Raw genomic sequence first — 17,118 nt, forward strand, 5'->3', positions numbered from 1 at the left:
AATAAAAAATATTCAGAAAAGGCCGTGGGAATGTGAATTAGTGGTAGTGTGCTTGCTTAGCATGAATGAGGCACTAGGTTCGATTCCTTGGTACCACATTAAAAAAAAAAAAAGAAAGAAAGAAAGATAAGAAAACATTAAAAATTAGTTTTAAAATTAATTTTTAAAAAGTAATTAAGGTTAAATGAGGTCCTAAGGTGGAGACTTAATTCAATATAGCTGGTATCCTCACAAGAGGAAAATGCTAGGAATGCTCACATAGAGGACACTGTCAGAATGCAACCATCTGCAACCCAAGGAGAGAAGGAGAAACTAAGGAGAAAGGAGAAACTTGCATTGCCATCTTGGATTTACAACCTCCTGAACTTGGAGAAAATTGATTTTTGTGTATAAAGCCCCCAGTCTGTCATATATTGTTATGACAGCCTTCACAAATGAATACAGTGTACAGACAGCCCAACTGTCTGTGGACAGATGAGTGTATAAGCAAAATAGGATGTATGATTACAATGGCACATTCTTTGGTATGAAGAAGGAAGGGAATTCTGACATGTGTTAATACACAGATGACCTCTGAGGACATTATGCTTAGCGAAATAAGCCAGACACCAAAGGATAAATGCCACCTAATTCTAATTACACAAGATATTTAGAGCAGTAAAATACAGACAGACAGAAAGTGGAATGGTGGTTGCCAGTGGCTGGCAATGGGGGAATCTAGGAAGTTATGCTTTAATAGGTACAGAGTCCTGGTTTTAAACAATAGAGATAGAAAAATGGCTATTAGAGATGATTGCACAACAATGTACGCATAGTTAATGCCAATAAATTGTACACTTACAGATAGTTAAATGGGCAATTTTATATTGTATATATTTCAAAACACTTTTTAAAAGAATGGTAGGTAAAAGGAGATATGTGGGCCTTTTGCTTTACTTCATTTCTTAAAACAAAAACAAAGCTGTAGTACCAGCAGCCTGGCTCAAACTCCTGTAACATGTGCTCTTACATATTCTGCAAACTGAGAGAGGCCATCACCTTTTATCTTCCCACAGAAACAGCAAGGATGTGAGGTCAGCTCTGCTGTATACTGTGGTTGTACTTTAGGCAGGCATCTTAGTATTCCAAGCCTGGATTTCTTATCTATAAAAATAGTCAAATATAGCAGTATCAATGGCACCTGCAGTGAGGGTAGCTGCAAGAACAACATGATGGAAGGCATGGAAAGCACTACAGAGCACCTGCATGTAGCAGGACTGGATGTGGAGTCAGGACAAATACCTCTATACCTAACAGGGTACTGCAAAGAGCTGGGCCATACAGCAATGCTAGACTCCCTATCTGCCTAGCAAGGGCCTCAGGCTAGATGACTTCTGGGAGACAGAAACAACTATGCACTTCTACTGAGGATGAAAGCAAAGAATTAGCAAAAAGTGGAGGCTTAGACAGTTTGCGAAACTAAACCTAATGCTCAGGCAATCTAAATAAATATCAATGACTTTCCTTGCAGAAAAGTATAGAACGGTATTTCATATTCAAAGGCTCCTGGAAAGCTGTTGGGAGTGAGGTAGAGTGCTGTGCCCCATCCAGTGATATCTAGAAGTATTATCTGTTTGTTCTCATCTGTCTCCCTCTGCTACATTCTCCCCCACTTGTACTCATCTCAACAAGACCATCACAGGAGATTTAGCATGGCTGGTTTATTTCCCTTTGAGATATATTAGATAGAAGTAAACTTAAAGAAATGGAGAAAGAAAAGAACTCATTAAGTGAAACTGCAACAAGGAGATGAGTCCAAAACCGACAAAGATCTCCAGGTACAAGGGGAAACAAATGGCTACAAATGGAGTGCAAAAGGCAGAAGGAAAGAAATTTTGTAGATCATCTGTCCTCAAGTATAGCTCCTCCCCACCCTGCATGTTCCATTACCTGAGGATATTTGGCATTACAGGGAACTTTTAACTCCTCCTGAACACAGGGTAAGGATCTAGACATTCTTCAGAGTGTAAGTCCCTAAAGGGATACCTTCTGACTAAGGAATTTGGGACCAGAGAGTAGAGAGATTTACCTATGATTAGTCTATGCCATATGTCCTTCAGAGGATGATGGGAAGCCTCTGACCTTTCCTATCAACAATGAGCCCCAAAGAGTCACTCTAAGAAGGACTATGGACATGCAGGGTTCATGTGCCCCTCCCAGATGTGATGGCCACACAAAGCTAAAATGTCCAAGCAGCAATCAGTGCAGACAGCTGGCTGTAGGGTTTAAGACTGACATTAAATCCTTCCTCAGGAAGCTTTCAATCTAGTGAGGAAATAGCTAATATGCAAATAAACAAGTAATGTCAGTTATTTTCATAAAGTCATGGAAGAAATAAAAGGCAAGCCTGGCTGATAAATCCATCTCACTATTCAATCATGCCTACTGACCTTTCATGCAGGAATGTACTTTTCCTATTGCAGGGACATTTTTTTAAAGACAGCAATCTCCTGCGGTCAGCATGCTCCCCAAACCCATACCTTCTCTTATATGGTTTTCAATCCTAGTGAAATTGCTGCCCCCAACCAATCACTAAGGCCCAGCCTTATAGCCAAAGCTCAATGGACGAATGCCTCAAACCTGTAAGAAAACTGAGCAAGAGCTAACGGATCCTCTAAAGAACTACATCTACCCTTGCTTCTCCAATTCTCCCATCTGTGGGAGAAAGACGCTAGAGAGAAGTCTGAAGAACCTAGGTGTGGTTTTTCTAAATGCTAAATTTTCTTTTATACAATAGAGGATATGCTTCTTGTTTCAGAAGATACTCATTTTCTCTTCTCTAAAATTAGCCAGGTCCCACTTTGGTTGGTTTGGGATAGAGAACACCCACACAGGCTGGATGGTTGAAAACTATTTTAGGGTGCTTTTGTTTGCAGATCACCATTTACAGAGTGGAGATAGTTCACACATAGTTTCTGTTAAGAGATTGAGCAACTCTCTCCTGTCCCTTTATTTTTTCAAGGACTGTCAATAACCTCTCTATGGTGAAACAAATAAGAAATTTGCTCAAAATTAGGGACAGAATTGTGTCTCAAGCATGTACTTACTACTTTTATCACATGAGTATTTATGTTCACTCAGCATAAACTCCCTGCACCCAAACCCTCACATACACAACCCTACGAACACATAATCTTGTCTTTTTCCTCTGATTCATCTGCTCCTACATCCCATATCATTTTCATCTAATTATTGAGCCAATTCTGATTACCTTAAACAGAGAGGCCCGCTTCCTAATTTCTCTCTTAGCATTTTGTTTCCTCCCTTGATACCAGATACAAATGTTGTTTATGGGCTCTTTCTAACTCCACAAGTTCTGGAACCTCACCTTGCTGTTCATGGCTGTATCTGAGGACACTATATGAAACTAGAACCAACTGACAAAATGACTATCATTACATATTAGTATTATTTTTTGGACCCATTATCTGATGCTGGGGGGGGAACATCTGAATATCTAATTTCAAGCATCTCTATTGTCCTAGTCAAGAATTTAACTTGCTTGAACATCATCAGGGTGTAATGAGGTATGTGGGAATCCCCAACCAGGAAATATAAAGTATGAAATGCTTGGACTCAAGCTGTTGGTGGACTCTGGATGGTCTTGCCAATAAACAAATAAATAAATGAAACTACTTCCAAAGTTGATGGCTATAAGAGAAAGCCCCATTCATCCTTCCCCTAGGAAACTGGGTTTTGGCTAATCCTTCCATAGACTGTGTGCTTATGTGCCAGCATGTTTTACAGAAACACGCTGCCAGGATGGTACTTCCCAGCTTTCCTCAGTGCAGGATCTCAACCCTCACTTCTGGTTCTTACCAACAGAAAAATTCAATGTCAAATCACCAGCTATTCATGCCAAGGGCCCACTGTTGACTTAAAGGATCCAAGATCCATCTGAATCTTTAAAACAAAGACAGCCACAACGCACAGTAACTCAAACTCCGTTTCCTTTCAGCCAAAACATTTTAACCTGGGAAGAAAGAGTCCTGAATTTAGTTTCACTTCCATGACATTTGGGAAAGAATAATACAGTTTTATTACTTTGTCTTTTAAATCAATACTTTATGCTTTTCTCCATGATAGCGTTGATTTAGTTCTAAAAATGGACCATGCTTCATTTGCAACTCATAGAATGAACTTCAGTGGTTTCTCACTGGAGTTACTAGTTCCTAACTACGGAGAAACACACATGATAAAGTGTATATTTCCCCTAGCTAATGTTTTCTAAAATATTAATTATATCTCATGGGCTGAGTTACACAAAGCTATTTACTCAGTGTTGCTCATATGGTTACTTTTTTTGCAGTTATTTTTGTTCCATATACTTTTCACTGCAAAAAGTACTCAGCTTAAAAACTAAATTTAGTAAGATGTGAGCATAGTAGAGGCCAATTGAGGTCTGGCTCATTCTGGGTCACTGGGTAAAGCCAAATAACTCTATTAACTCATAGATTCTCTATTATTTCTAATGATATTAACTTAACATCTTTGATAACTAAATTCCAATGAATATGTGAAATCAATAGCTAATAAAATTGAAATTATATGCCATGTGAAGTATATTAATCTACTTATGTCCTAGAAGATGTCTTGTCACTGGACAATATTAGCCATTTCCTCAAATACTAATATTTTGTTAGAACATGCAATCCAGCTTTTTTTTTTTTACTGCCTTAAAAGTTGACATTTATACCCTTAAGAAAACCAACAGTATCCTAGGAAGCATATAGCATGCCAACACTAGGCAAGCCTGGGTCTTGTATGTTAAGTCTAGAACTTATGCATTTCCCTGCAAATGTCTAGAAACTGGAGCTGGGAAGGCTCACTCTTCATCGGTAGTGCTTGCTCCTCATCCCTGTATCAAGTCTGGAGCTAGGTACATATTTGCTTCAAATATTTCTCCAAATGAGAGTGTGTGATCAACTTCTCTCCCTATTATTTCATGACAAAATGAATTCCTAAGAACAATCTCTGAAGGGTTGGTCCTAGACTTTAGCCTCCTGAAAAAGTCACTGTGTCCACTGTTATTATGTTCTGTTACAAAACAGTGAAAGCCACAACTTAGGATGACCCTTGAGAGCCGCTGAACTAGACACCACCCCATGCAGTCTTCCAATAGAGAGTAAGAAAACGTAAAGAGGAGAAAAAGAAAGAGCAAGCAACACGAAAAGGTCAGGGAATCATGCATGCCTGAAGAGAGAGCCAGTAGACCAGTTGCAATGAAGTGGGGGACCAGGGGAAGGCTGACAAGCAAAAGACAAACACAAATGGGTTGGCTATGACAAGTTCTTACCCTGACTTCTCTACTCAGCCCAACGTGCCCAACGCTTCTCCAATTTAATTTTTGGACAGGGAAGAACATAGATAGTAGCTAGCATGACTTCTCCCTCTTCTGCCAAAGACCACACTAAGGATATCCTTGAGGGTGAATACCATAGACCTGGTTGCCCTGGAAACAAACAGCCAGGTTTGATGGTCGCCTCAGAAAGATCTGGCAAGACCAACCAGGCCTAGAAACAGCTCAGAGTTGCTTTGCTGCACTGTTCATTCATCTGGAACTGAGAACTAGGGCTCATACCGTGACTGTGTTGGCTTCAGGATGTCCTTCTTGACACAGACAACAAAAGATGGCTAAAATTAAATGAATCACTGGACACTGTTCCAGCTGAGAAAAGAACCTTGGTAGGGGAGCAAGGTCATTTTATCTCAATTCCGAAAACCATACCATACCAGCATCCTGCAGGGGTCCAGCAGAGAGGAAAATTACCTTGGAGATTATGCTTCCAGGGCCCATCTTCTGCAAACAATACTCGCAGTTTCAAAGTGGGAAGTATGGTTCAAGACTAGCCAATCAGCTTATTCCAGGCCCCGAGGTCATACTAATTTGTTCAAGCATGGAAAAAAGTGCTTCAAACAAGATCAGATAAATGATTCTAGTACAGGGTGTTAATTTTCAAAGTAGAAAAGGAATAGACTTTAATTACAATAATCTAGGTGCTGCTATGAAAGGATTTTTGCATCAAACGGAGTCCTAAGTCAACTGGCCAAATACAGATGTTATTTTAATAAGTCTGGTTTAATCAGGTAAAGTCTTTAAACACAGAGTTTATTCTAGTTGGTAGCAGAAAGCTTCAAAGAAATTCAAAGCACAGGAAGGATTTAGAGTGCTGTTGTTAGCTCAAAGATAAGAAAAGGTCACAGGTGCATAAATCTGGAAATATCTGCAAGCCAGTTATGCTCAATTGATAGCCAACAAGGGAGATCAGGGACCAAAGTCCTATAACCACCAGGAACTAAATTACTGAAGCAACCATCTGAATGAGCTTGGGTATGGATCCTTCTTCAGAACCTCAAGATAAGAACCTAGCCCAACCAGTTTCTTAATCTCAGTTTTTTGTGACCCTGAGCAGAGAATCCAGTTCACTTCACTCAGATTTCTAAACATTATAGCCTTGAACCAGGAAATAGGTATTTGAAACTGCTACTCTTTTGGTAATTTGTTTCACAATAATAGAAAAGTTATTACTGAATATAAAAATAATGAGTCACTAAAGAGAGACTGGCCACTGAAAAAGGCAATATTAGAAAAAAGACAGAATAACTGGATTTCCAGTTATAATGAATCTTTAATCCTTGAAATCAAGCCATGCATATAGCTGATCTCAATCCCAAACTTATCCGTATGTGTCAATACAACCCTATTATTAATAAAACTATGATGAATTAGCTTTTGTTCTCATGTACAGAATCTCAAAAAATTTTTTAACTCTGCAATCAATCATAAAAGCTAATACTGTAGCCTAGGTTTTCACTTAAAGAGAAAAACATAGCTGCTAATTCTTAGAGAAACAATGCCACTTATCCCAACATATGAGTGTTGGAGGCAAAAAAGAAGAATTTTAGTAGACTATTTTCTCAAAATTAAAACCAATTTTGAGGGAGATACACATTTCGATCAAACAAAAATTGAAATTTTTTATTGTGTCTGACAAGGTATAGAAATTTTCTTTATCATATAATAAATAATGTATAACAAAATCTATATTATATGTAATCTACAGAAAACCTAAATACATAGGGAAATGTGCATAAGATGCATGTAAATACAACACCACATTATCATTATATAAGGAATTTGGGCATACACAGATCTTGAAATCTGTTGTAAACATTCTTCCTTTAAAAAAAGCAAAATTAAAGATGCTCAAGGAGGGTTTCATGTTTGCTGCCCAGGGATAACGTCAGGCAATAATGTTCCTAATATAGCCTCTGCCTTCTCATGGAGCTGGGATTACAGGCACATGCTTATGTGGGCCTTGCTTATGGATTGAGTTAGGAAGACTACACTGACTTTTAGCCTGAGCTGACTTTACCCCTAATCCTCCCTATCTTCACCTTCCAAGGAGTGTCTAGAATTACAAGTGTGAGACATTGTGCCACCTGGACCATCTGGGGATGTAGGGGAGGTGATGGCAATGTCCCTGAGCTTGTACACTCAAAGCTAGCACTCTACCACTTGGGCCACAGCTCCAGTTCCACTCTCTGCTGTTTTGGTAGTTAATTGGAGATAAGCGTCTCACCAACTTTCCTGCCCAGGCTGTCTTTGAACTGCAATCCCCACCAGTACCTGGCTGGATATCCTCCCCACCCCTAACTTGTGAGAATATGTAGGCAAAAGACAACTGTCTCCACATTCTGACTCTGGAATCACAAAATGAGAGGTTTTTTTCATTTTCCTGTTTTAAGATTTAGCATCTTCTTCTTTGTGTTTACACATCTCTCCTGGACCAAAAGAAAAAAGAAAATCCATGGCAATATTTTTTCCCCTTCAAATTTATATACTAACTCCTTAAGCCTGGAGAAAGTAAACTGTAGAGTTATACCATCATGAGCAATGTCATTATCAACAAGCCTCATAGGAGAGAGAAATAAGGAATCCACATATAAGGCACAGATAAAATTTTCGTTAAGGGCTAAGAACCTTCTTGCTGACCTTACCTCTAAGGATCATGGAATTTTAGGTAAAAAGTGAAAACAAATGCACTCAACAGGTACTTGCTTTATCCAAAAGTGAAACACAAAAAAACCTCAAAGTCTATATAAGGAAATGAGTACACAGACCATAGGCACTTTTTGAAGTAATCCTTCTCTTTTGAAAGATATTTACAGGGGTTGGGAATGTGGCTCAGTGGTAGAGTGCTTACCTAGCGTGCATGAAGCCTGGCTTCAATTCCTCAGTACCACATAAACAGGGGGAAAAAAGATATTTACGTAAGAGTTGGGCTAAGCAAACAAAATGACAGAATCAGACATCTCAATCACTCCTATTTTTTTTTACTGATAATACTGTAGTACACCCATAAGATTAATAATTAACTGCTTGGTGCATGCATAATTGTTATAGCACTATTCACTGCTCATTTCCCCAAGGAGCCATTCAGATGGCTAGATATGAGCAGACCTTCATCCTGAGAAACTCTGGGACACTTTTCCCCATCCTTTCTCTGATAAGAACCTATGACTAAATTCTGCAAACACTAGGAAAATAAAAAGAGAGTAAGATCAGTGAGTATTAACATTGGAAGGACTCTTAGAGCAATTTAATTCAAAACCTCCTTCCCAAGGAGTTAATTAAAATTTTTGTAATATGTAGTCAAGGAGTTGGAAAAATAATGGTTTGAGGACCTAGTGGGTCATATTCATAGGGAAAAAGAGATTCATTTGTTTTCTCTACATATCTGTCATTTTTCTTAATTGTAACTGAAGTCAAGAATGGGATTATCAATGGTAGAGTTAAAAATCTTATCTTTCAAGCACTTTCAGTGTGTTTAGTGATTACCAATCTTATACATATAGAAGATTAACTAATACCAAAGATCAAGGTGGGTGAAAAATGAACAGATCTCCAGTCTAGAAAATTTTCCAGTTAAGATTCAGGAGACTCAACAAATAAAACCTCTAGATATCTTATAGAGGAAGAGCAGGGAAGTACAAAGATGCATGGTAGGGTGGGTGATTGAATCTCTTTTTCAGAAACAAACTCCACAAGTATAATTGCTAAGATATCATAAAAACCCACAAAAACAAAACAAAACAAAAAAAACCCACCAAAACAACCCTATAAAATAGACGAAATTTTTCCAGCTACCCAAGGTCGAGACCTGGAATCTCTCTGTTAGTGGAGGAAGAGTGATATTTGCAGGAGTTAAGTGGATACTAATATTAGAAACAAGAAGTGAGTGAGCTTTTCAACTCACTAGGCAAGTATAGAACATACACACACATGCGAGCATGCCACCACAATAGAAATATGTCATATATGTGACTCATAATATGTGTCACCACAGCATAGGAACCATAGATTGCACATGTTATTAGCGCAATTATTATCATTTATATACATTAAAAGGTGTCTGCAAACTACTGGTGGACTGCCTTCTCACATGGCTAAAGGAATACTTTTTTAGTGTAGACCTGTAAGTTGGTATGAACAAAAAATGCAGATGTGACCCTGGTAGGTTTTGTTTAGAGAACTACAAGGCTATATTGGTGGGAGGAGTTGGTAAGTGAAAAAAAAAAAAAAGGAGGTGCAAAGAACAAAAAGAGAGCAATCATAACGAAAAGATCTACCTTACATATCCATTTCAAGATGGAATACTCAAAAAATGAGCTGTACAAAAAGGCAAGAAATAGCTTGTAATAAAAAAATTATACTAACAATCCTAATGGTCAACTATAAAGTGGTTAGAGCAAGGCAAATTAACACTAAATCTCATATAATACTGAGAAAGTAAAACAAGACACAAAATAGTTCATATAACCCATGAATAAAAGACTCAAAAACTAGGCAAAGTGAATCCATATTGGAATAGTAGTTATCCAAAGAGGGAAGTAGTGGGAGGGAGGAAGAGAGGGAGGGAGGGAGGGAAAGGGGGAAAAAATAAAAGGAAGGAAGAACAAAAGAAAAATCACCTAGATTTAAAAGCCTTTTATGAGGGCCCTTGACTGAGGGCAGAGGAAGAATGTGTATTCAAAATGCCAAATAAACTTTCCCAAGGCTCACTTTTTCTGTTCTAAGCATCTGAGGATCAAGGCTACTCATTTCGTTATGTGTTATGATCCTAATCAGGCATACCACATACCCACCCACTTCTCTAATTTAATGAGGAGAAGAAAAATCAGATGGAGTATTTCAAACCAACGTTTTAAACCAAAGCATTCATAATAGTAGGTACCCTTATTATACTACATAGATTCTCAACATTAGAATGCAATTATATATTTCAATGGAATTCCAGAACAAGCTAACTAATGTTTGGTTAAGGAAATACAGCTTCATACCTCAAAGTATATGAAGATCATATTGCAAATGTCAAACTGTATTACATTCAGTGAATAAACTGTAAGCATGAGTATGCTTGAGACTCTAAAAGCTAGTGGGAAAATAAAGAAAGGGAGATGTAGGTAAAATAAAGTTAAAAGAGAAAAATACAAAATGGTTACTATCACAGCCATGGTTATACAATCTTAAAATGAAGTGGAAAATCATGTAATAAAATGGTGAACTTGGGTTAAGTCCCAGACTTGATGAGCTTTCTCAAAAGTAATATTTTAAATATTTTTACACAAGAGCAAGGAACAATATTAGCAATTAAACCATCATGAAAAGTTTACCTTAAAACCAAAAATACTCACAACTTTTAATCAAAAGGAATTTGTAGCATTTCAAAAGCATATTAAATTCCATGATGGGATAACTCATATTCACATAACGAGTAATAATTGCACCTACCTCATTCAAGTCCTGCCGAGTTTCAAAAGCATCCTTTGGCCAAATGGAAGCTCTCTGGTCTAGTCTATAAAATACAAAGGAAAAAAGAATTAAAAGAAAGCTTTTTAAAAGAAACCTTTCAAGAATGGACATTTGAAGCTGGTAGTGATAGATCTGGTCAGGCTTCTGCTAAAAACCCTTATAGTATCTCATTGACCAGAGAAGAAAATCTAGACGCCTTACAATGTCCTGGGACACATTACCATATTTGAGCTCCATCCTGATCTGACCTCACTTCCCACCACTCTCACTCTTGTTTACAAACACCAGTCACATTAGCCTTCCCTGTACTGAACAAATCACACTTGCTTTCTGCTCAAACCTTTGAGTTTTGTATCCCTGGGCCCAGCCTGTTCTCCCCAGATCTGCACACATCTCTGTCATCACATGCACATCAGCTCCGATCACAGGTAACTTCACAAGGAGGCCTTCCTGACCTCTGAAAACAGAAGTAGCCTGCTTGTCACTCTCCAATGTACTGTATTCTTCCTAGCATGTCTCACAATCTGCAATTTGGTCTGTGTATTGCCGTTCCATGCAAAATTGTCTACAGTGGCAAGTCCTCAATCACTCTAGTAAAGTTCAACAAGGTTTTGAAGGAATAAATGTGATTGGACATGACTGTTAGAGGAAGATACACTTTCTGTAACTCTAGACTACTGAAGCCAGCTTGTGAAAGCCATCTTATGTCTTACCTTATGCAATAAATGTCTTATCACAGGCACAGCAAGGTTACTTACTGAAGCTGGATTTTACCACAATAAATTCCCCAATAAAAAACAAAGGACTTAAGAAAAGGCATAACTTTTAGGTTAAAAACAAAACCTCCAACTGTTGGCAGATGCATTGGGACCAAATCATGATTTGTCAAACATTATGACCCAGTGGCACTGTTATGCATAATTCAGGTTTATCTACAGCAATTTGCATGATATTATGTGATAAGCATAGTAAATTATAAAAGGCCAGCTATCTGGCCTTTTATTACATATTCTTATATGTAATAAGAAATTTAATCATTAAGTTGTCTACTAAAAGACATTGGAGAATATCTTTTTTCATGATTTTTATTCTTGGATCTTTAAGGTACATATATTTTTGGTACATATATATTTTTCCTCTGAATGAAGAACAGGACTAATGGTTTCTACATGTCATTATACATTTAGAATTGTACATTTAGAAATGCAAGATATCAAACTTCCTCAAAATAATCTAAAGAATGAAAATTTCTTCAAGCCATGGGTACTACTAACTATTCAAATAATTTGTTTCTAATGAGAAACACAAGAAAATCGAGAGGGTCACAGGGTCAGAACAATGCCTTTCATTTCTAAACAAACCAGCATTTCCTTCCAGAGTGTAACAAGAGTCAACCCCCTGTTCGTTAACTGAGGCATGAGTAGCTCCAGGAAAAAAGGAAGTGAGGCAGAAACATCTAACTCCACCCCTCTTATGTTCATCAGTCTCCCGAGCCACTGACCTGATAATTTCTCAGAATGTTAGAAAATATGAAGTAACTCTGGTCTACAAAATAAACAAAGGTCTCTTGGGGATTTGCTACCCATTAACATAGAAAAGTTCACATGGTTCTTAATTTTTTTTGTCACCCACAGATTCTCAAACTATGTTTCCATGGAATTATGGTGGCATCCAGAAATGGTGTTTTGGTACATTTAATTTGTTTTGTTTATAGATGTAGTGGAGCTTGAATTCAGGGCCCTGCATAACATAAAATTTTCTACAGCTTTGGTCTTAGCTCCCTGTTAATGAGTGGCCACAGATAGTAAAACAAACAGATGACAAATCCTAATAGAAGGATGCAAAACTACACTTTGTTTTTTTTTTTTTTTAAAGTCAGTGTTGGGGACTGTTTTGGCCTTGATGGAGGAAGGGCGCCAAGAGCGAGACACTGCCCTTCCCCCAGCCCTGGGACAGTGTGGGAGGGAGCCCCTCCCACCTTCCGGCCTCAACGGGAAAAGAAGCCCCCCCGCCCCTGAGGGGCGAACATGTGCGTGCCACCATGATGGGGTTGTCCCACCCACAAAGGAAGTTTCATGACATCACCTGATGGACATGGTCTTTAGCTTATGACTGGCCATTTGGCCAGCCCCCTTTCTTTCCCACCATTACCTCCATATAAGTCCCCCTCCCAAATTAAAGCCTTTGAGACACATCCCACCATCCCAGCGTTTCCCCGATGCCTTCTTCCGCCCCCGCTCCTGGTAACATGTGAGGGGATGGGGGAGGGGAGGCTTCAGCAACCTTTCCTCAACTCAGCGCAAGTCCATGAGGGTACACCTTCAGTTCCCGCGGGCGGAGAAATAAGGCTGAGTGCTCTCTCATAGATTTTGGGGCTCAAGCATTTTCCCCGGGAAATTGGGGAGAAAGGGATCGTCCAGGTCCCGACAAGTCAGTATATAATATAAAGATGCAGAAAACAGCCTATTTGTAATAAGTAAATAATGTCACAGAAAAAAAAGGAATACCATTAACAACTAGATAAGCCACCAGAACAAATGGAGAACTAGTCTAAAACACCAAAGATACTTTAATTTGTTAACCATCTGAATAGTTAATATGTGTTTTGTAGTGTGTTCGGGAGATAATGATGAAAAGAGTCTATGCCATAAGGAAGTGAAATTATTATTATTTTTTTTTTGCCATTCCTGGGGTTTTAATTCAGGGCCTGGGTTCTGACTCTGACTGTACTCAGAGCTAGCACTCTACCATTTCAGCTTTTTCTATGTAGTTTATTGGAGATAAGAATTTCGTGGATTTTTCTTTTTTTTTTTTTTTTTTGGCCTGTGATGTCTTCAAACTGTGATCCCCAGATCTCAGCATCTTGAGAAGCTAGAATTATAGGTGTGGCTGGAAGTGAAATATTAAGCAGAAGAGAAAACTAATATACACACAGCCTTGAGGACATTTGAGCAAATTGAATATCAGCATATAGGAACTGACTGCTTATGTGGACCCATAAATTAACTAGGAGAAGGATACAGACTAAGCATTCCAGACTTCTCCATTTTGTACTTAAGTCCTTTATCTTGAGCCATTATCTTCTGCAGTCACTTTATAGCTGTTGTAGAATTGAGGAAGATCTGGACCATCTGCCAGGCATCAATGAGTCTTAGAGAAGCAAGGCCTCTCATGACTAATCCCAACACAATGAACCACCAAACCACCTGATGTCACTTTCACCTGCTCTAAACAAGCCTGGGACTTGAGACTTTTAAAACTACATATAACTTCACTCGCAACCCCAGTTTTCCCCCATTTGACCTATGGGAACTATCTATACTCCTGAACGATGAACGAAATTATTGTCTTCCCGTAGCTGTCCCATAAAAAGCCTCCTTTCTCCACCCTTCACTATGTCTTTTTATGTGGCCTACCGGGATGACTGTCAGGACCTGACATGTGTAACTCCTGGAGTTTGGGCCTGGGATCTGAAAATCTAGTTTCACACATGCCATTTTGAATGGGTATATAAATGAAGAAACAGAAGAAACCAGATCTAAGAATGAATCTTACTCTGTCATTTACTGAGTATATGCTGGAAGGTAACAGATTAATCTTTCTAATCTTCAATTTTCTCATCTGCCAAGTGAAGATTTACCTCACAGTTTATAATGTGGAGGATAGTTCATGTAATAATCTTACTATTACTATTAATAGTATATGGATTACAAAATCATATATAATGCCATATTAAGCTGGGTGCCAGTAGCTCATGCCTGTAATCCTAGCTACTCAGGAGGCTGAGATCTGAGAAATATGACTCAAAGCCAACCCAGGCAGGCAAGTGGTGAGACTCTTATCTCCAATTAACCACCAAAACCTGGAAGTAGAGCTGTGGCTCAAAGTGGTAGAGAACTAGCCTTGAGCAAAAGAGCTCAAGTACAGCACCCAGTCCCTGAGTTTAAGCCCCACAACTGACAAACAAAAAAAAGCTATAGTAGAATTGGCATATATTATAATTGATTATTATACTATTTTATATTTTATTAAGAATTATGGTCAAAGTATTGTTAATAAGCTGAAAGAATCAACCAGAGCCAACTGAGCAGGTCTTTGGAATTAGCCAATTAACAAACAATAATAAAAGAAGCTATGAATAAATTACAAAAGCATCATTAGGGAAACAGACACTAGCCAGAATTTGCACTCTAATTAACACAGAGAAAAGTTCTAAGAAAGAAAAGTGTCAGGAGGAACCTAAAAATTCAGCAGAGGGGGTGAGCCAGGCAATTAACTTACATCATTTCATTTATTCCCCAAGATAATCACAGGAGATAAGCACTAACACACTCATTTCACCTTATAGGAAGAAGGGAAACTAAATAATGTCATCACTCAGTCAACACATACTTCTCAAGCATTAACTATGTGCCAGATATTAAAGGTATTGAGAATAAAGGAATAAATGAAATAAAATCTGCCCTCCTGGCATAAGTGTTCTCCTGAGAGGAGATGGAACATAAGACATAAATCAGTAGTAATCTATGATTCACTGGATGCTCTGTATTATGAACAAGAGCAGCAAGAAAAGAAAAGCACTGGGAACAGGGCCTACAGGAGAAATGCCCAATGCTATCGAGTATTAGTCACCTAGAAACAATGAAAATGAAAGCTCTGGATTCAGAAAGATAATGGTCCTGGTAGAAGAGGAAAAACAAACAGACGTTTCTCACTGGGAAAGTTTAACATAAATGGAAGAGAACCAGAACACTGGATAATTGTGTTGAATTTCTCTCTTTCTCATATCTTTAAAGATGCTCAAACCATGTGCAATGCTGCCAGGAAGCTGGCTTACTTTCAAAAACTGATTCACATCAAACAGTCCCTCCAACCCTCACCACCCACCACCGACCTCAGCAATAACATCGATGTCAAATGTATGCTTCTGAAAGGGCAAGGATGAGTAAGCCAGCCAGAATATTCTGCCAACTTTATAACAACTTTGCCCTCTGAACCAGGCCTAAGCAATGGAAAATACAGCCTATACTCCTTGGACTCAGTACTGATGATAATGTCATGCCTCCACCACTGTAATTGTTACCACCATCACCATCACCACCAACACCATACCCACAAGCAATCCCACCACCACTGCCACCAAAGCAACAGTGTTGCCATCGACCCCCCTGCCACTGCTACCATTTTCACCACCACCATCACCATTAGGCAACCCAGAATAGTAACTTTTCAGCAGAGAAATCCAAGGCTTAATGATGTGGTGATATTAAAAAGTGTCTCTCTGTATTCTTTGATTGCAAAATTGCAGAAAGCCCACCGAAGAATAACTTTTCTAAAAATTTTTGCTATCCCCAGTAATGCTGGATCCCTAAAATGTGTGCTGAGTCAAGCTGCAGAGGAGCTCTCTTGGGAGGTGTACTGGAATTCAAAACAGATAAACCAAGTAAGCATTAAAATGTTTTGCTTGGCCTAACGACAGTTTTAAACTACAGGATGTGATAATTTGTGAGAAAGCCATGTTTTATCTTAGGATTTTATTTTTATATCAACAGTTTAACTATGATTAAATTAGTGGAGGAAAATATTCCCTATCTCAGTGAAAATCTTCCCATCTTACCAGTGGCTCTTGGGAGACATTGGAGAGTCATCTGAACAGTTCAAATTCCTCAAGCCCAATGACCAATTATTTTTTTAACCTTCAAATTTTTATCCACAATAACTTTCTCATCTGGCTCCTCCCTTCCCCATCCTCACAACTGCCATTTTAGGTCAAGCCATCATCATCATCTCTCAGTTGAACTATCCAGATGACAAGTTTCTTCCCCCCCACCCCCCCACCCCCTCACCCCCCCACCCCCGTCTACCTGCCTTCCCTTTCCCTTCCCCTAGACCATTTCCACACAAGAGCTTGCCACTTGTTGCACCTTGCACCCTGAACTTAAAGACCAAAATTCCCAAAGTACCTTCTGATGTCTTGAAGGTTTTAGTGTCTACTGAACTGCTCAAACTCCACTTTATCATGCTCCTTTCTCTTTACTCTGACAATGCCACAGAACTTTCAGTTCCTCAGATACAACCTTGCTCCTTTCCAGTTTGTACCTTCAGGTAGTCTGTTCCTGCACCCATCATTTTCTTCCTAACCCACTTTCTCTGCCAACTCATTCATCCTTTACATACCAGGTAGCCTTCCAACCAAGTTCCCCCTAATGAGATTGTAGTGTCCTTACCTAATCTTCCATTTATTGGTGTTATATTTCTGTAAT

At 38.7% G+C, this 17,118-nt stretch overlaps 1 protein-coding gene across 6 annotated transcripts in view; it reads right to left on the reverse strand.

The window, feature by feature from the left end:
* Positions 1 to 17,118, reverse strand: part of Fam13c (family with sequence similarity 13 member C) — a 103,337-nt gene that overhangs the window by 32,187 nt on the left and 54,032 nt on the right. For all 6 annotated transcript variants that reach the window (XM_048338815.1, XM_048338813.1, XM_048338812.1 and 3 more), the window contains one exon: positions 10,835 to 10,898. In XM_048338815.1, the coding sequence (XP_048194772.1) occupies positions 10,835 to 10,898 (64 nt within the window). The remainder of the gene's footprint in view (positions 1 to 10,834; positions 10,899 to 17,118) is intronic.

The sequence above is a fragment of the Perognathus longimembris genome, chromosome 2, assembly GCF_023159225.1.
Source record: "Perognathus longimembris pacificus isolate PPM17 chromosome 2, ASM2315922v1, whole genome shotgun sequence".
Taxonomy (NCBI): Eukaryota; Metazoa; Chordata; class Mammalia; order Rodentia; family Heteromyidae; genus Perognathus; species Perognathus longimembris.